Source organism: Chiloscyllium plagiosum, unplaced genomic scaffold (genome assembly GCF_037043375.1).
Source record: "Chiloscyllium plagiosum isolate Xiang-an unplaced genomic scaffold, Cpla_swu_hap1 HiC_scaffold_19, whole genome shotgun sequence".
NCBI lineage: Eukaryota > Metazoa > Chordata > Chondrichthyes > Orectolobiformes > Hemiscylliidae > Chiloscyllium > Chiloscyllium plagiosum.
This window is the reverse complement of record NW_028270157.1, coordinates 74,175,681-74,196,882: the sequence shown is the minus strand read 5'-3', so window position 1 is coordinate 74,196,882 and position 21,202 is coordinate 74,175,681. Positions and strand designations below refer to the sequence as shown.

The following is a 21,202-nucleotide window of genomic DNA, read 5'->3' as shown; positions in this document are numbered from 1 at the left end:
TACAGATTGATCTCGCTCTCTGACAGGATATACAGATCTCTGTCTCTCTCTGCCAGGAATACAGGTCTCTCTCTCTCTCTCTGTCAGGACATACACGTCTCTCTCTCTCTCTGTCAGGACATACACGTCTCTCTCTCTCTCTGTCAGGACATACACGTCTCTCTCTCTCTCTGTCAGGACATACACGTCTCTCTCTCTCTCTGTCAGGACATACACGTCTCTCTCTCTCTCTGTCAGGACATACACGTCTCTCTCTCTCTCTGTCAGGACATACACGTCTCTCTCTCTCTCTGTCAGGACATACACGTCTCTGTCGGGACATACATATCTCTCACTCTGTCAGGACATACAGATCTCTCACTCTCTCTCTCTGTCAGAATATACAGATCTCTCTCTCTCTCTGTCAGGATATGCAGATCCCTCTCTCTGTCTGTCAGGATATACAGATCTCTGTCTCTCTCTCTCTCTCACTGTCAGGATACACAGATTCTCTCTGTCAGGATACACAGATTCTCTCTGTCAGGATACACAGATTCTCTCTCTGTCAGGATATACACATTCTCTCCCTCTCTCTCTCTGTCAGGACATACAGGTCTCTCTCTCTCTGTCAGGACATACACGTCTCTCTCTCTCTCTGTCAGGACATACACGTCTCTCTCTCTGTCTGTCAGGACATACACGTCTCTCTCTCTGTCTGTCTGTCTGTCAGGACATACACGTCTCTCTCTCTGTCTGTCTGTCAGGACATACACGTCTCTCTCTCTCTTTCAGGACATGCACGTCTCTCTCTCTCTCTGTCAGGACATGCACGTCTCTCTCTCTCTGTCAGGACATGCACGTCTCTCTCTCTGTCAGGACATACACGTCTATCTCTGTCAGGACATACACGTCTCTCTCTGTCTGTCAGGACATACACGTCTCTCTCTCTCTGTCAGGATATACAGATTCTCACTGACAGGATATACAGATTCTCTCTTTCTCTCTCTCTGTCAGGATATACAGATTCTCACTGACAGGATATACAAATTCTCTCTCTCTCTCTCAGGATATACATATTCTCTCTCTCTCTCTCTCTGTCAGGATTTACAGATTCTCTCTCTCTCTCAGGATATACATATTCTTTCTCTCTCTGTCAGGATATACAGATTCTCTCCCACTCCCTCTGTCAGGATATACAGATTCTCTCCCAATCCTTCTGTCAGGATATACAGATTCTCTCCCACTCCTTCTGTCAGGATATACAGATTCTCTCTCTCTCGGTCAAGATATACAGATCTCTCTCTCTCGGTCAAGATATACAGATCTCTCTCTCGGTCAAGATATACAGATCTCTCTCTCGGTCAAGATATACAGATCGATCTCTCTCGGTCAAGATATACAGATCGATCTCTCTCGGTCAAGATATACAGATCGATCTCTCTCGGTCAAGATATACAGATCGATCTCTCTCGGTCAAGATATACAGATCGATCTCTCTCGGTCAAGATATACAGATCGATCTCTCTCGGTCAAGATATACAGATCTCTCTCTCTCGGTCAAGATATACAGATCTCTCTCTCTCGGTCAAGATATACAGATCTCTCTCTCTCGGTCAAGATATACAGATCGATATCTCTCGGTCAAGATATACAGATCTCTCTCTCTCGGTCAAGATATACAGATCGATATCTCTCGGTCAAGATATACAGATCTCTCTCTCTCGGTCAAGATATACAGATCTCTCTCTCTCGGTCAAGATATACAGATCTCTCTCTCTCGGTCAAGATATACAGATCGATCTCTCTCGGTCAAGATATACAGATCGATCTCTCTCGGTCAAGATATACAGATCGATCTCTCTCGGTCAAGATATACAGATCGATCTCTCTCGGTCAAGATATACAGATCGATCTCTCTCGGTCAAGATATACAGATCGATCTCTCTCGGTCAAGATATACAGATCGATCTCTCTCGGTCAAGATATACAGATCTCTCTCTCTCGGTCAAGATATACAGATCGATATCTCTCGGTCAAGATATACAGATCTCTCTCTCTCGGTCAAGATATACAGATCGATCTCTCTCGGTCAAGATATACAGATCTCTCTCTCTCGGTCAAGATATACAGATCGATCTCTCTCGGTCAAGATATACAGATCTCTCTCTCTCGGTCAAGATATACAGATCGATATCTCTCGGTCAAGATATACAGATCTCTCTCTCTCTCTTACACACACACAGTCAGCATATACAGATCTCTCTGTCTCTCACATTGTCATAAAGCATAGAACAATACAGAGCAGAACAGGCTCTTCGGCCATCGATGTTGTGCCAACCTGTGAACTCATCTAAGCACATCACCCAACACTATCCCATCATCATCTATACACTTATCCAAGGCCTGTTTAAATCTCCCTAATGTGGCTGAGTTAACTACATTGGCAGGCAGGGCATTCCACACCCTTACCACTCTCTGCATAAAGAACCTGACTCTAACGTCTGTCTCAAGTCTATCAGCCCTCAATTTGCAGCAATGCCCCCTCATACAAGCAGATGTCTTCATTCTGGGAAAAAGACTCTCACAGGCTACCCTATCTAATCCTCTCATCATCTTGTATGCCTCTATCAAATCCCTTCTTAACCTTCTTCTCTTCAATGAGAACAGATCCAAGTCAGTCAGCCTTTCCTCATAAGACCTTCGCTCTAGACCAGGCAACATCCTGGTAAATTTCCTCTGCACCTTTTCCAATGCTTCCACATCCTTCCTGTAAGGGGTGACCAGAACTGTACACAATATTCCAAGTGTGGCCACAGTAGCAGCATGATATCATGGCTCCGGAACTTAATCCCTCTACCAATGAAACCTAACACACTGTATGCTTTCTTAACAGCACTATCCACCTGGGTGGCAACTTTCAGGGATCTATGTACATGGACTCCAAGATCCCTCTGCACATCCACACTACCAAGAATCTTTTCATTGACCCAGTACTCTGCCTTCCTGTTATTCTTCCCAAAGTGAATCACCTCACATTTAGTTGCATTGAGCTCCATTTGCCACCTCTCAGCCCAATTCTGCAGTTTATCCAAGTTCCCCTGCAACATTCTTGCACACTGTCCACTAGTCCACCGACTTTAGTGTCATTGGCAAGCTTACTAACCCATCTATGCCTGCGTCTAAGTCATTCATAAAAATGACAAACAGCAGTGGTCCCAAAACAGATCCTTGTGGCACACCATTAGTAACTGGACTCCAGGCTGAATATTTTCCATTAACCATCACTCTGCCTTCTTACAGAAAGCCAGTTCCTCATCCAAACTATTTAATCACCCTCAATCCCATGCCTCTACATTTTCTCCAACAGCCTACCAACCATATGGAACCTTATCAAAGGTTTTACTGAAGTTCCATGTATACCACGTCAACTGCCCTACCCTCATCCATATGCATGATCACCTTCTCAAAAAACTCAATGAGGTTTGAGAGATATGACCTGCCCTTAACAAAACCATGTTGACTATCTGCAATCAAATTGTGCTTGCTAGATGATTATAAATCTTATCTCTTATAATCCTTGCCAAAACTTTTCCTACAACAGATGTAAGGCTCACTTGTCTATAATTACCTAGGTCATCTCTACTGCCCTTCTTGAACAAGGGCACAACATTTTCAATCCTCCAGTGCTCTGGTACTAAACCTGTAGACAATGACGACTCAAAGATCAAGGCCAAAGGTTCCAACAGCTCCTCCCCTGCATCCCAGAGAATCTTCGGATAAATCCCATTCAGACCCAGAGGACTTGTCTACTTTCACTCCTCGAGTTGATAACACCTCTTCCTTACTAATCTCAATCCTTTCTAGTCTAATATTAGATTAGATTAGATTACTTACAGATTAGATTAGATTAGATTACTTACAGTGTGGACACAGGCCCTTCGGCCCAACAAGTCCACACCGCCCCGCCGAAGCACAACCCACCCATACCCCCACATTTACCCCTTACCTAACACTACGGGCAATTTAGCATGGCCAATTCACCTGATCTGCACATCTTTGGACTGTGGGAGGAAACCGGAGCACCCGGAGGAAACCCACGCAGACACGGGGAGAACGTGCAAACTCCACACAGTCAGTCGCCTGAGGCGGGAATTGAACCTGGGTCTCTGGCGCTGTGAGGCAGCAGTGCTAACCACTGTGCCACCGTGCCGCCCACATGTGCCACCATGCCGCCTACACATCTCGTATCTCGTTCTCTCCTCTATAATATTCTCCTTTTCCTGAGTGAAAACAGATGAGAAATGTTCATTTAGCACCTCCACAGAGTCCACACACAATTTTGCTTCTGTCTTTTACTGGCCCTATTCCTACCCTAATAATCCTTTTATTCCTCACATACCTATAGAAAGCTTTAGGGTTCTCCTTTATTCTACCTGCTAAAGACTGCTCGTGTCCTCTCCTTGCTCTTCTTAACTCTCTCTTTAAATCCTTCCTAGTTAATCTGTAACTCTCCATCGCCTCATCTGAACCACTTCGTCTCAACGTCACATGAACATCCTTCTGCTTAACAAGAGATGTAATTTCTTTAGTAAACCACGGTTCCCTTACCTTATCACTTCCTCCCTGCCTGACAGGGACATACCTATCAAAGTCACGCAATATCTGTTCCTTAAACCAGCTCCACATTTCGACTGTCCTCATCCCCTGCATTTTGCTACCCCATTCTATGCATCCTAAGTCTCGCCTAATCGCATTATTATTGCCATCCCCCCAACTATAAATCTTGCCCTGTGGCATGTGCCTATCCCTTTCCATCACTAAACTAAACGTAACCGAATTATGGTCACTCTGGCTGAGGTGCTCACCTACCACTAAATCAAACACCTGGCCTGGTTCATTACCAAGCACTAGATCCAGTGTGGCCACTTTCTCTCATATGCTGTCATGACGTGTAGTTCTCTCTCTCACTCTCACACACATGCTATCAGGATATACAGATGTTTCACTCTCTCACACATGCTGTGACGATATACAGGTCTCACTCTCACATTCACACGCTATCAGGATATATAGATCTCCCTCTCCCTCCCTCTCTCACACACACTATTAGGAGACATGATCTTCCTCAGACACAGAGAGTCACGATATTCAGAATTCTCTCTCTCACACACATGCTGAGAGGATATACGGTTCGCTCTGTCTCACTCTCTCTGTCATACACACACAGAGTCAGGAAATACACGTCTCTCTCACTCACTCACACACTTCAGGTTATACAGATCACTTTCTCTCATATGCTGTCAGAGTGTACAGATGCTTCCCTCTCACACGCATGGGATCAAGATATATAGATCTCTCTCTCTCACACACATACAAAGTCTGTCAGGATATATAGACCTCTTGCACGTACTGTCAGCTTATACAAGTCTCTTGCGCTTTCTCTGTCTCTCTCACTCACACACACACACTCTATCAGAATATACAGATGTCAGACTCTCATATGCATTCAGAGTTTACAGATTTCTCTCTCTCACACACACACATACACAATCTCTCTCACATACATGTCAGGATATATAATCTCTCTCACACATGTGCTGTCAGAATGTACACGTATCTCTCACTCACACATGCTGTCATAACATACAGATCTCTCTCTCTCATGCTGTCAGGATATCCAGATCTCTCTCTCTCTTTCTCTTTCACACACACACACTTTCAGGATATATAGATCTCTCTCTCGCACACACACGCTGTCAGGACATATAGATCTAGCTCTCTCTCTCTCTCTCTCACACACACATATGCTGTGTCAGCATATATAGATCTTTCTTTCTCTCACACACACAGGCTGTCAGGATACAGAGATCTCTATCTCTTTCACACACACACACACACACACACACACACACACACACACACACCCCCAGGATATACAGATCGCTCTCGCGCACACACAGGCTGTCAGGAGATACAGATCTTCCTTTTTCATTCATATACGTTATCAAGATTTTCAAATGTCTCTCTCTCTCTCTGTCTTACATGCACGCTGTCAGGACAAACAGATCTGTCTCCCTTTCTCTCACACGCTGCCAGGATATAGAGATCTCCCTCACAAATACGCTGCTGGGATACACAGACCACTCTCACCCTCACACGCTGTCAGGATACACAAATCACTCTCCCTCACATGCTGTCAGGATACACAGATCACTCTCCCTCAAATGCTGTCAGGATACACAGATCACTCTCTCTCACACACACTGTCAGGATACACAGATCAGTCTGCCTCACAAACACGTTGTCAGGATACACAGGTCACTCTCTCTTGCACACGTTGTCACAACATGCAGATCTCTCTCACTCGCTGTCAGATTAGATTAGATTCCCTACAGTGGAAACAGGCCCTTCGGCTCAACAATTTCATACTGAACCGCCAAAGAGTAGCCCACCCAGATCCGTTCCCCTACCCCATATTTACGCCTGACTAATGCACCTAGAACGATGGGCAATTTAGCATGGCCAATTCACCTGACTTGCACATCTTTTGGATTCTGGGAGGAAACTGGAGCACCCGGAGGAAACCCACGCAGACACTGGGAGAATGTGCAAACTCCACACAGACAGTCACCCAAGGTGGGAATCAAACCTGGGTCCCTGGCGCTGTGAGGCAGCAATGCTAACCATTGAGCCACTGTGCCATCCTGTCAGGATACATCAATCTCTCTTTCTCACATGCTGTCAGGATAAACAGGTCTCTCTCTTTCTCTCTCTCTCTCACACACACACACACAGCACAGAATTGCGATGTATTAATCTCTCTTACTATCAAATATTTATGTATATCCATGAGGATATATATTGATCAGAATTTACCTTTACATGTCTGTAAATACTTCAGGCCAGCAGCATAACCCAGCCCATCACCATTTCTCCAAAGTGGGCAGTGCCTGGTACTTTACCTGCTGCTTCATTGTTTTGGTGTCCCATAAGAGGAGATCACCTGGAACCAGGTTAGCTCCCTTATCTCCTGTTTCAACCACTGTCCCCAATTTGGTGCTCGGAGCAGCTGAGGAGGAAACAAATGATGCACCACTCGGACTACAAGATAGAGACAAGATTCTGTTGGATACAAAGAAAGGCAGCAAGTTAAGAAATATCCCAGAGAATCCTGACCCAAACATACAACTTAAGAAACAATGTATCCTTTACGGATAGTATTCACTTTTCCTTTTCTACATTCTTTGCTGGGATGTGGTCAGATCAGCATTTGTTGCATTTCAACTGAATGACTTGCTAAGCCATCTTAAGGAGCAGTTAAGAATCAACTATATTTCTGTGGATCTGGAATTACACAAGGCAAACCAGCTTTACTTCCCTGAAGGACATTAGTGAACCAGACCAATTTTTATAATCAATCATGGTTGTTGTCATTACTAAACTTAGTTTTTAATTTCAGATTTATTGTGGGATTTCAAATTTATCAACTAGAATTTTAGCCTATATTCCCAAAAGCATTAACTCAGGACGCTGGCTTACTCAGCCAGCGCCATTAGCAATAATGATACATCGGGAAATCTTTCCGATTACTTCAAATCTCTGCCCCTCGCCACTGACTTCTCTGATAAGGGAAATAGACCGTTCCCATCAATCTGATCGCAGCCCCTTACAACTTTCAACTTTTCAAACAAATTTCCCATTAGCCAGTCCTACCTCAAGACAAATAATGGCAGCTCATCCAATCTTTTCTATTATTTACACGTTTCCAGTCCTGGCAACATCCTTGTAAATGTCCTCATTCCTGTAGTTACATCCTTTTTGTAACGATGTGACCAGATTGCACAGATATTCAAGTTGTGGCCTAATGAATTATTCAGTCCCAGCTCTTATATTCAGTTCCATGGCTACTAAAGGAGCCCTTCTGCCACTTTAATCATCATATTGACCTATTCTGCTACCTCCAGGGTATCTGTTGACATTCACTGCAAAGTCCTCACTTCCACTGCACACTCTCAGTATCCTCCAATTTAAAATGCATTCCCTTGCATCACCTCATGTTTCTCGAGGCGAAATTCAGTTCTTTCAGTTTTCTGCGTACCTGACCAGTTCACTAAAATAGCTTTTCGCAATCTACACCAATCCGCCTTACTATCAACCATCTTGCCCATTTTTGTGTCATAAGCAAACTCTTTGATGACGTGCCTTACATTTGCACCAAAATTATTGAGATAGAACACAAAAACAAGGACCAGGTTCTGAGCCCTGTGGAAGTCCAATGTAAACAGCCTTTCAGTCAGAAAAATACCCATCATCCATTGTTCCTTATTTCCTGCCACTGAGCCAATATTGTATCCAGCTTGTCACGTAGACTCAAAATATTAGCTTGCTGTCTCTCCATGGATGCTGTCTAACCCGAAGATCTCCAGCATTCTGCAGTAATATGGTCCAACATTGTATCCAGCCTACTGCATCCCACTGGATCCCATGGATACATTTTAAAAACAGTCTGCCACGTGGAACTTTGATGAAACTTTACGAAGATACATATAGACATCATCAATTTTCTACTATTTCATCAAAAAAAATTCAATCAAATTAGTCAGACAACTTTATCCCATAACAAATCTATACTGGACCTCCTTAATCCGTGTATTTAAAACTGACAGTTATTCTGTTTCACGGAATTGGCACCAATAATTTGTCCATTGCTGAGGTTAGACTGATTGCCTGCCAATGAATAATTTTGTTTAGCCCTCGAGCCCTCTTTGAACAAAGGTACATTAACAGTCCTCAACTCCATTGACGTTGTACCTGTATCAGCAACAACTGGAAAATGATGGCCAGACATTCCACTACTTCCTCCCTTGCTTCTTTTAATAGTCTGGAGTACATTTCACCAAGCGAGGTGATTTATCTATTTTCAAGGTTGCTAAATACACTAATACTTCCTCTCTACATTTATTGCATCCTTAACTACAATATCCATATCATCCTCTCTTCTGTGAAGAGGAATGCAAATTATTTATGAAGGAGCATACCCACATCATCTGGCTCTAAATAAGTGACTTGTTTTTGGTCTTTAATGGGCCCCACTCATTTCTTAGTTATTCTCTTACTCTGAACATCTTTGTGTTATCTTTGCTTTTACTTGCCAATGTTCTTCCATGCCTTTTTTAAAAATTTCCCTTTTCGATTTCACCCCTGCAGTTTCTATACTCCTTTCAGTTTTCTCAATCATTAGCTTGCCTCTTTTGCCTAATTTAACTTTCATTCTCCTTCACACTCAGAATACTAGATTTGACCTTTCTACCTTTTCTCTTCATGTTAACTCCAAATTTTTTGATTCTCCCTTCAAGTGCTTCCCATTGCTCTGACACAGACTTAGCTTCCACTAGCATTTTTACTAAATCACTCATCAACTTAATTAATTGGCTTTGCCTTAATTTTGAACTTTTACTGGTTTAATCTGTGCGCTTTGCTATGATTATAATTATTTCAGTAAGGCGTTTGATAAAGTTTCCCATGGTAGGCTACTGCACAAAATACAGAGGCATGAAATTGAGGGTGATTTAGTGGTTTGGATCAGAAGTTGGCGAGCTGAAAGAAGACAATGGTGGTTGATGGGAAATGTTCATCCAAGAGTTCATTTACTAGTAGCGTACAGCTAAGGATCCGTTTTGGGGCCACTGCTGTTTGTCATTTTTATAAGTGATCTAGATAAGGGTGTAGAAGGATGCATTACTAAATTTGTGGATGACACTAAGGTCGGTGGAGTTGTGGATAGTGCTAAAGGATGTTGCAGGTTACAGAGGGACATAGATAAGCTGCAGAGCTGAACTGAGGGGTGTTGGAAGGAGCAATGGGAATAAATAGTACAGGGTTAATGGCAAAATTCTTGGCAGTGTGGGTGAGCAGAGAGATCTCGGTGTACATAGATCCCTGAAAGTTGCCACCCAGGTTGATAGTCGAGAGTGTAGTGCTGGAAAAGTATAGCAGATCAGGCAGCATCCGAGGAACAGGAAAATTGACGTTTCAGGCATAAGCCCTTCATCAGGATCCTGCTGTGCTTTTCCAACACTACACGCTCGACTTTGATCTCCAGCATCTACAGTCCTCACTTTCACCCAGATTTTTAAGACGACGCATGATGTGTTAGTTTTTATTGGTAGAGGGATTGAGTTTCGGAGCCATGAGGTCACGCTGCAGCTGTACAAAACTCTGGTGTGGCTGCACTTGGAATACTGCATACAGTTCTGGTCACTGCATTATAGGAAGGATGTGGAAGCTCTGGAAAGGGTTCAGAGGAGGTTTGCTAGGATGTTGTCTGGGATGAAGGGAAGGTCTTTGAGGAAAGGCTGAGGGAACTGAGGCTGTTTTCATTACAGAGGTGACTTAATTGAGACATACAAGATGATCAGAGGATTAGATAGGGTGGACAGTGAGAGCCTTTTTCCTCAGATGGTGATAGCTAGCATAAGAGGACATAGATTTAAATTGAGGGGTAATAGATATAGGACAGATGTCAGAGGTAGTTTCTTTACTCAGAGTAGTAGGGGCGTGGAATGCAATGCCTGCAACAGTAGTAGACTTGCCAAGCTTAAGGGCATTTAAATGGTCATTGGATAAAAATATGGATGAAAATGGAATAGAGTTGGTTTTACAGGTTGGCGCAACATCGAGGGCCGAAGGGCCTGTACTGCACTGTAATGTTGTTCTATGTTAAAAATAACTGAATTACAATCACTGCAACCTATTTTTTTTAAGAAAGAAAGAGGCCACTTGGCCCATTCTGTCCACAGTGACCCTCCAAAGGGCATCCAGATCCTCCCACCTCCCCACACCCCCACACCCTATCCCTGCAACCTTGCATTTCCTATGGTCAATCCACCTAACCTACACATGTTTGGACTGTAGGAGGAAACCAATGCAGACATAGGGAGAATGTGCAAATTCCACATAGACAGTTGCCCAAGGGTGAAATCAAACCCAGTTACCTGGTGCTGTAAGACAGCAGCGCTAATTACTGAGCCACCATGCTTCCCCAAAAGCTGTGCCATGTTCTTCACCTTCATTTTCTAAAATGAAGCTCAGAGCTCTGCCTTCTCTTGTTGGTCTTGCTACATTTTGGCCAAAAAGATTGTCCTAAATGTACCTTGAGAAATCTTCTCCCTCAATTCCTTTCACACTAGAACAACCATTAAAATCCACTCTTTTTTTTTGTATCTCAGAGACTTACCTACATGTTTGCTTGAAAGTAATGTGATATAATATCACAAACAATTTGAGGGCAAGAAACTTGGATGCAAAGTTCATGTTATAAATAAAGGAAATGAAGATACAATTGGCTAAAAATGAATTGAGAAAGAACAGTAAAAGATAAAACAGTTGACAAGCAGATAAACATTTTAGGGAATATTTCATAATTATCAATAAAACAATTAATTGAGAAAAATACTAAGGGGGTGAATTGTCAGGGCTGAATAAACCAGGGAGAAAAGATAGAAATGAAAATAGAGAAAGAAAAAATGTCGTGAAGGTGACATGTAGGCCAGAAGATTTGAGATAATTGAAAAAACATGCAAAAAAAAATGACTAAAAAATAACAGGAAAAAATAAATTGTGAGCAGCAGACAGCAAGAGCTTCCACAGTGTGCAGAGAAGAGAGTAGCTGAAGTTTGCCAAGTAGCTGAAGAGGACAAGAATGCAAAATTAATAATAGGAAATATGGATGTAGGTTTGCTCGCTGAGCTGGAAGGTTCATGTTCAGACATTTCGTCACTATACTAGGTAACATCTTCACTGAGCCTCTGGATGAAGCATGGCTGATGATTCCTACTTTCTATTTATATATTTGGGTTGGTGATGTCATTTCCTGTTTTGTTTTCTCTCAGGGGGTAGTAAATCAGGTCCAAGTCAATACGTTTGTTGATAGAGTTCTGGTTGGAATGCCATGCTTCTAGGAATTCTCGTGCGTGTCTCTGTTTGATTTGTCCAAGGATGAATGTGTTGTCCCAGCCGAAGTGGTGTCCTTCTTTATCTGTATGTAAGGATATTAGTGAGAAAGGGTTTCTGCGGCTAGTTGATGTTCATGTATCCTGGTGGCTAACTTTCTGCCCGTTTGTCCAATATAGTGTTTGTTTCAGTCCTTGAACAGTATTTTGTAAATGACATTGGTTTTGCTCGTTGTCTGTATAGGGTATTTCAAGTTCATTAGCTGCTGTTTTAGTATGTTGGTGAGTTTGTGGGCTACCATGATGCCAAGGGGTCTGAGTAGTCTGGCAGTCATTTCTGAGATGTCTTTGATGTAGGGGAGAGTGGCTAGGGTTTCTGGACGCGTTTTGTCTACTTGATTGGGTTTGTTGCTGAGAAATCTGCGGACTGTGTTCATTGTGTACCCGTTCTTTTTGAATACACCGTATAGGTCATTTTCAAATCAAGCATACTAAAACAGCAGTTAATGAACTTGAAAAACCCGATACAGACAACAGGCAAAACTAATGTCATTTACAAAATACCATGCAAGGACTGAAACAAACACTATATTGGACAAACGGGCAGAAAATTAGTCACCAGGATACATCAACATCAACTAGCCACAAAAGGACATTACCCTCTCTCACTAATATCTTTACATACAGATAAGGAAGGACACCACTTCGACTGGGACAACACACCCAACCTCTGACAAGCCAAACAGAGATATTGGGACCAGGTCCGGGATTGGTGGAGCCAGTACAAGTCGGATGGGTTCGTAGAATCATAGAATCCCTACAGTGTGGAAATAGGCTCTTCAGCCCAACAAGTCAACACTGACCCTCTGAACCACTGACCCACCCAGACCCACTGCCTTACCATATTACTCAACATTCACCCCCTAACCTACACATCCCTGACCATGTTGGGCAATTCAGAATGACTAATTCACCTAACCTGCACATCTTTGGAGTGGGAGGAAACTGGAGCACCGAGAGGTGACCCATCCAGACGTAGGGAGAATGTGCAAACTCCACAGACAGTCGGAATCAAACCCGGGTCCCTAGCGCTGTGCGATAGCAGTGCTAATAACTAGCCACCATGCTGCCAGGTTGCACCAGGGCAGAAAATTAAGTGCAATTAGGGAAGTTTTAAAATAAAAATAGCACGGGAATTGGGTCCTATATAAAGTGACACAAGAGGGAAACAAGTCAAGCAAGGCCTCAGGCCAAAGTAATCTAAAGGGATGGAAGAATTGGCCTCAATATGCAGAGCACTCACAATAAAGTAGATCAATTAGTTGCACAAAGAAAGATAAAATGCTGGGATAAAGTTGGGATTACAAAATGTGGCGGCAGGTGGCCAAGGGTATTCAGTTTTTAAGAATGACAGACTAAAAGGAAAAGGAGGAGATGGCATTGTTGGCAAAAAAAGGAAAAAAGCATTTTTGGGAGGAAGTATACAAGCTCCGGTGAAGTTGAATTTACACCATGAATTTAGACCATGAGAACCTTTTTCCACGTATGGAGTCAGCTATTACGAGGGGGCATAGCTTTAAATGAAGGAGTGGTAGGTACAGGACAGATGTTAGGGGTAGATTCTTTACTCAGCGAGTCGAGAGTTTATGGAATGCCCTGCCAGTAGCAGTGGTGGACTCTCCCTCTTTATGGGCATTTAAACGGGCATTGGATAGGCATATGGAGGATAGTGGGCTCGTGTAGGTTAGGTGGGTTTGTACTGCGCTGTATTTTTCTATATTCTATGTTCTATGGATTGAGCTTAGAAACACCAAGTAGTAGAAAATTGTAGTGGTAATGTGGCAAGCAGGAAATTAGAGATTGAAGCAATAAAGTTACAGCTATAATCTTGCGTGACTTGAATCTGCATTTGAATTGGGCAAACCAAATCAGGAATAATAGAGTCATAGAGATGTACAACATGGAAACAGACTATTCAGTTCAACCCGTCCATGCCGACCAGATATCCCGACCCAATCTAGTCCTATCTGCCAACACCCAACCCATACCCCTCCAAACCTTTCCTATTCATATACCCATCCAAATGTCTCTTAAATGTTGCAACTATACCAGCCTCCACCACTTCCTCTGGCAGATCATTCCATACACGCATCACCCTCTGTGTGAAAAAGTTGCCCTGTAGGTCTCTTTTATATCTTTCCCCTTTCATCCTAAACCTTCCCGCCTCAGGCGACTGACTGTGTGGAGTTTGCACATTCTCCCCGTGTCTGCGTGGGTTTCCTCCGTGTGGTCCGGTTTCCTCCCACAATCCAAAAATGTGCAGGTTAGGTGAATTGGCCACGCTAAATTGCCCGTAGTGTTAGGTGAAGGGATAAATGTAGGAGAATGGGTCTGGGTTGGTTACGCTTCGGCGGGTCGGTGTGGACTTGTTGGGCCGAAGGGCCTGTTTCCACACTGTAAGTAATCTAATCTATGCCCTCTAGTTCTGGACTCCCCGACCCCAGGGAAAGACTTTGCCTATTTATCCTATCCATGGCCCTCATAATTTTGTAAACCTCTATAAGGTCACCCCTCAGCCTCCGATGCTCCAGGGAAAACAGCCCCAGCCTGTTCAGCTGCTCCCTATAGCTCAAATCCTCCAACCCTGGAAACATCCTTGTAAATCTTTTCTGAACCCTTTCAAGTTTCACAACATCTTTCCAATAGGAAGGAGACCAGAATTGCACACAATATTCCAACAGTGGCCTAACCAATGTCCTGTACAGCCACAACATGACCTCCCAACTCCTGTACTCAATGCTCTGACCAATAAAGGAAAGCATACCAAACATCTTCTTCACTATCCTATCTACCTGCGACTCCACTTTCAAGGAGCTATGAACCTGCACTCCAAGGTCTCTTGTTCAGCAACACTCACTAGGACCTTATCATTAAGTGTATAAGTCCTGCTAAGATTTGCTTTCCCAAAATGCAGCACCTCTCATTTATCTGAATTAAACTCCATGTGCCACTTCTCAGCCCATTGGCCCATCTGGTCAAGATCCTGTTGTAATATGAGGTAACCATCTTCGCTGTCCACTATATCTCCACTTTTGGTGTCATCTGCAAACTTACTAACTATACCTCTTATGCTCGCATCCAAATCATTTATGTAAATGACAAAAAGTAGAGGGCCCAGCACCGATTCCACTGGTCACAGGCCTCCAGTCTGAAAAACAACCCTCCACCACCGCCCTCTGTCTTCTACCTTTGTGCCAGTTCTGTATCCAAATGGCTAGTTCTCCCTGTATTCCATGAGATCTAACCTTGCTAATCAGTCTCCCATGGGGAGCCTTGTCGAATGCCTTACTGAAGTCCATATAGATTATATCTACCGCTCTGCCCTCATCAATCCTTTTTGTTACTTCCTCAAAAAACCCAATCAAGTTTGTGAGACATGATTTCCCACGCACAAAGCCATGTTGACCATGCCTAATCAGTCCTTGCCTTTCCAAATACATGTACACCCTGTCCCTCAGTATTCCCTTCAACAACTTGCTCACCACCGAAGTCAGGCTCATTGGTCTATAGTTCCCTGGCTTGTCCTTACCACCCTTCTTAAACAGTGGCACCACATTAGCCAACCTCCAGTCTTCCAGCACCTCACCTGTGACTATCGATGACACAAATATCTCAGCAAGAGGCCCAGCAATCACTTCTCTAGCTTCCCACAGAGCTCTAGGGTACATCTGATCAGGTCCTGGGGATTTATCCACCTTTACCCGTTTCAAGACATCAAGCACTTCCTCCTCTGTTATTTGGACATTTTGCAAGATGTCACCATCTATTTCCCTACAGTCTATATCTTCCATGTCCTTTTCCACAGTAAATACTGATGCAAAATACTCATTTAGTATCTCCCCCATTTTCTGCGGCTCCACACAAAGGCTGCCTTGCTGATCTTTGAGGGCCCCTAATCTCTCCCTAGTTACCCTTTTTTTTAGATTAGATTACTTACAGCATGGAAACAGGCCCTTCGGCCCAACCAGTCCACACCGACCCGCCGAAGCGCACCCACCCAAACCCCTACATTTACCCCTTCACCTAACACTATGGGCAATTTAGCATGGCCAATTCACTTGACCTGCACATCTTTGGACTGTGGGAGGAAACTGGACCATCCAGAGGAAACCCACGCAGACATGGGGAGAATGTGCAAACTCCACACAGGCAGTCGCCTGAGGCGGGAATTGAACCCGGGTCTCTGGCGCTGTGAGGCAGCAGTGCTAATCACTGAGCCACCTTTCCCTTAATATATTTGTAAAAACCCTTTGGATTCTCCTTAGTTCTATTTGCTAAAGCTATCTCATGTCCCCTTTTTGCCCTCCTGATTTCACTCTTAAGTATACTCCTACTTCCCTTATTCTCTTTTAAGGATTCACTCGATCGATCCTGTCTATACTTGACATATGCTTCCTTCTTTTTCTTAACCAAACCCTCAATTTCTTTAGTCATCCAGCATTCCCTATACCTACCAGCCTTTCCTTTCATCCTGACAGGAATATCCTTTCACCCTGACAGGAATATACTGTCTCTGGATTCTCGTTACCTCATTTCTGAAGGCTTCCCATTTTCCAGCCGTCCCTTTACCTGCGAACATCTGCCCCCAATCAGCTTTCAAAATAAGCTTTCTAATACATCAAAATTGGCCTTTCTCCAATTTAGAACTTCAACTTTTAGATCTGGTCTGTCCTTTTTCATCATTATTTTAAATCTAATAGAATTATGGTCATTGGCCCCAAAGTGCTCCCCCACTGACACCTCAGTCATTTGCCCTGCCTTATTTCCCAAGAGTAGGTCAAGTTTTGCACCTTCTCTAGTAGGTATATCCACATACTGAATCAGAAAATTGTCTTGTATACACTTAACAAATTCCTTTCCATCTAAACCCTTAACACTATGGCAGTCCCAGTCGATGTTTGGAAAGTTAAAATCCCCTACCATAACCACCCTATTATTCTTACAGATAGCTGAGATCTCCTTACAAGTTTGTTTCTCAATTTCCCTCTGACTATTAGGGAGTCTATAATACAATCCCAGATAGGTTATCAACCCTTTCTTATTTCTCAGTTCCACCCAAATAATTTCCCTGGATGTATTTCCAGGAATATCCTCCCTCAGCACAGCTGTAATGCTATCTCTTATCAAAAATGCCACTCCCCCTCCTCTCCTGCCTCCCCTTCTATCCTTCCTGTAGCATTTGTATCCTGTAACATTAAGCTGCCAGTCCTGCCCATCTCTGAGCCATGTTTCTGTAATTGCTATGATATCCCAGTCCCATGTTCCTAACCATGCCCTGGGTTCATCTGCCTTCCCTGTTGGGCCCCTTGCATTGAAATAAATGCAGTTTAATTTATTAGTCCTACCTTGTCCCTGCCTGCTATGACTGTTTGACTCGCTTCTGTTCTTAACTGTAGCAGTCTCAGATTGATCTCTTTCCTCACTATCTCCCTGGGCCCCACACCCCCCCCCCCCCCCCCCCCACCTTACTAGTTTAAATCCTCCTGAGCAGCTTGAGCAAATCTCCCTGCCAGTATATTAGTCCCCTTCCAATTTAGGTGCAATCCGTCCTTCTTGTACAGATCACTTCTACCCCAAAAAAGATTCCAATTATCCAAAAATGTGAATCCTTCTCCCATACACCAGCTCCTCAGCCATGCATTCATCTGCTCTATCCTCCTATTCCTGCCCTCACTAGCTCGTAGCACTGGGAGTAATCCAGATATTACTACTCTCGAGGACCTCCTTTTTAAATTCCTGCCTAACTCTCTGTAATCTCCCTTCAGAATCTCAACCTTTTCTCTTCCAATGTCATTGGTTCCTATGTGGACAATGACCTCCTGCTGGCCCCTCTCCCCAGTGAGAACATTCTGTACCCTCTCGGAGACATCCTTGATCCTGGCATCAGGGAAGCAACACACCATTCTGATTTTTCACTGCTGGCCACAGAAACGTCTGTCTGTACCTCAGACTAGAGAATCCACGGACACAATTGATCACAATTAGGGCGGCACGGTGGCTCAGTGGTTAGCACTGCTGCTTCACAGCACCAGGGTCCCGGGTTCAATTCCAGCCTTGGGCAACTGTCTGTGTGGAGTTTGCACATTCTCCTCGTGTCTGCATGGGTTTCCTCCGGGTGCTCCGGTTTTCTCCCACAGTCCAAAGATGTGCAGGTCAGGTGAATAGGCCATGCTAAACTGCCCATAGATTAGATGCGTTAGTTAGAGGGAAATGGGTCTGGGTGAGCTACTCTTCAGAGGGTTACTCTTCAGAGGGTCAGTGTGGACTTGTTGGGCACTGTCCGAATCTAATCTATTCATATAATCTCTTGGAACCCGATGCACCCCTTGTTGCATTATAGCCAATCTCAATACCCTGGAGGAAGAATTCCTGGAGTGTCTTTGGGATGGTTTCTGCATCAACACATTGTTTTTCTCTCGTTGGTTTTTCAATCTTCCACTGCATATTGTGTAATGACAAAGTAATAATTGGCAATCTAGCTGTGCTGGGGATAGAATGATCATAACATAATAGAAGTCACTAAGATGGAGAGTGACATGGTTGATTCGGAGACTAGGGTCCTGAATCTAAATAAATGAATCTATGACAGTATGAGGCATGAGCTGGCTATGATATATAGTGAATGTTACTTCAAGGGATGTGGGTTCCCAGACAATGACAAACTTTTGAATATATAGAGGAACTGCAACAGTTGTTCAGTCCTGACTGACACTAAATTAAAACAGGAAAGATGACAACTACTAAACAAAATCAGGGATAGCATTAGATTTATGGAAGATGGCATTCAAATTGGCCAGAGAAGCACCAAACCTGAGGACTGGGAGTAGCTTAGATTTCAACAAAGGAGCACAAAGGGATTGATTAAGAGTTAAAAATCAGAATATAAGAGTAATCTTTCAGGGAACATACAAACTGATTTTAAAAGCTTCTATAGGTATGTGAAAGACAAAGATTAGAGAAGACAAATGTAGGTCTCTTAAATCAGAAATGGGTGAAGTTATGATGGGTGAAACCAAAATACACATTTTTTTTCTGTCTTAACAAAGGAGGACACATTGTCCAAAAAAGCTGGGGAACACATGATCTGGGGGAAGAGAGGGGAACGGAAGGAAATCAGTACTAGTCGGGAAATGGTGTTGGGAAAATTGATCTGATTAAAAGCCTATAAATCCCCAGCAGGGCCTGATAATCTGCATCCCAAAGTAGTTAAGAAAATGTTTCTCGAAAAAGTGGATGCTGTGATGGGTGTCAACCTACAGAAAAGATATGGAGGCTTTGGAGAGACTGCAAAAGTGGTTTACCAGGATACTGCCTGGACTGGAGTGAACCAGGTATAAGGAGATATTGGACAAATGTGGATTGGCTTTGCACAAGCATCAGAGACGGAGGGTGAGCAATAGAAGTATGTAAACTTTTGAGACACATAGTGTGGATAGTTGGAGTCTTTTACTAGGCATCACTGGTTTAGGGTATTGGAGGATTTAGAAAAGAGAAACCATACTTGATAAATCTCATGGAGGTTTTTGAGGATGTAACTAGCAGAGTTAATAAGAAAGAGCCAGCTGATATGGTTTACGTGTATTTTCAGAAGGCGAAAGGTCCTGAATTAGAGATTAGCATGCAAAATTAATGCAATCACATGCATGGGATTGTGGTCAGCTAGCTTAATATCTGCTGAGAAAATATTACAGCCCATTATAAAAGGTGCAAATAACAGAACATTTGGAAAACATAATACGATTAAGCTAGGTCAGCATGGCTTCATGAAGGGGATAGCATACCGAACAAAGAATGACAAAGAATGGATTTTCAGAAATCGCTTAATACAAGTACCATACATCAGGCTACTTAATAAGTTAAGTTGGAAGCAGTATTTAGCACAGATAGAGAATAGGGCTAACTAATAGAAGACAGAGTTAGAATAGAGATATTTTCAGGATGACAAATTGTAACTAGTTAGACAAGAGGGGTCAGTGCTAGGGCCACAATTATTTACACTGTATATTAATGACTCATATGAAGAAAGTAAACATTAAGTCTATGAAGCATACAGACAGGTTAAATGAGTGGGCAAAAACTTGGCAGATGGAATATAATACAGAGGCATGTGAGTTTATGCATTATAGAGTGAAGAATAGGGGAGCTGAATATTATTTAAAATGAGAAAGACTACAGAACAGAGGAGTTTGGGAGTACTCATCCATGAATCACAAAAAGCCAGCATCTAAGTTCAGCAGGCAACAGGAAAGGCAAACGGAACAGTGGCATTTATTTCAAAGGGAATTCAGTATAAAATTAGAGAGGTTTTGCTAAAATTATACCAGAGACCAGTCAGACCTCAGCTAAATAATGTGACCAGTTTGGATGTCTTATCAAAGGAAATATGTATTGGCACTGGAACAATACAGTTTTACAAGGCTGATACCAGGTGTAGAGGGATTGTCTCATGAGACAGATCAAGTAAAATGGCCCTGCACTCAATGTAACCTGACTAAGCATAAAAAATTCTTAAGGGATTCGACAGGGTAGATTTGGAAAGGTTATGTAACCTTGTGGGAGAATCTAGGACAAGAGGGCATAATCCCAGAAGAAGGGCTGTACATTTAAGATAACAAAACAGAAATTCTTCTCTTGAATTCGTGACTGCAGAGAGTTGTTGAGACTAGGTTATTAAGTATATTCAAAGCTGGAAGAGACCAGTAAGGGAATCACGAGAATGGAAAAAGGCAGGAAAGGGACCTGAGAATTGAGACCAGTCATGATCTCATTGAATGGCGGAACAGACTTGATGGATCAAATGGCCTAGTTCTGCTCCTGTGTTTTATGGTTTGCAGGCAGGAAACAAAGTGCTTTTTCCCTCCCCAACTGGCAGGCAGTGACTAGTTGGGTAACACAGAAATCAATGGTTGGATCTCAGCTACTCATATTATATATTAATGATTCAGATGACACAAAGCTGGGTGGAAGGGCGAAACAAAAAGACGAGGCAAAGATGCTTCAGTAAAATTTAGACAAGTTGACCGAGTGCACAAATGTACGGCAGGTCAAGCATAATGTGGATAAATGAGAGATTATCCAGTTTGGTAGCAAAAACAGGAGGCAGAATATCTGATACACAATAAATTGGGAAAGGGGAGCTGCAAAGAGACATTGGTATCCTTGTACAACAATGGCTAAAAGTAAACACACAGGTGGTGAAGGCAGCAAGTGGT

At 43.1% G+C, this 21,202-nt stretch overlaps 1 protein-coding gene across 2 annotated transcripts in view; it reads right to left on the bottom strand.

The window, feature by feature from the left end:
- wdr91 (WD repeat domain 91) overlaps positions 1-21,202 on the bottom strand; it is a 129,344-nt gene that overhangs the window by 72,154 nt on the left and 35,988 nt on the right. For both annotated transcript variants that reach the window (XM_087997542.1, XM_087997544.1), the window contains exon 11: positions 6,942-7,101. In XM_087997542.1, coding sequence (XP_087853668.1) covers positions 6,942-7,101 — 160 coding nt within the window. The remainder of the gene's footprint in view (positions 1-6,941; positions 7,102-21,202) is intronic.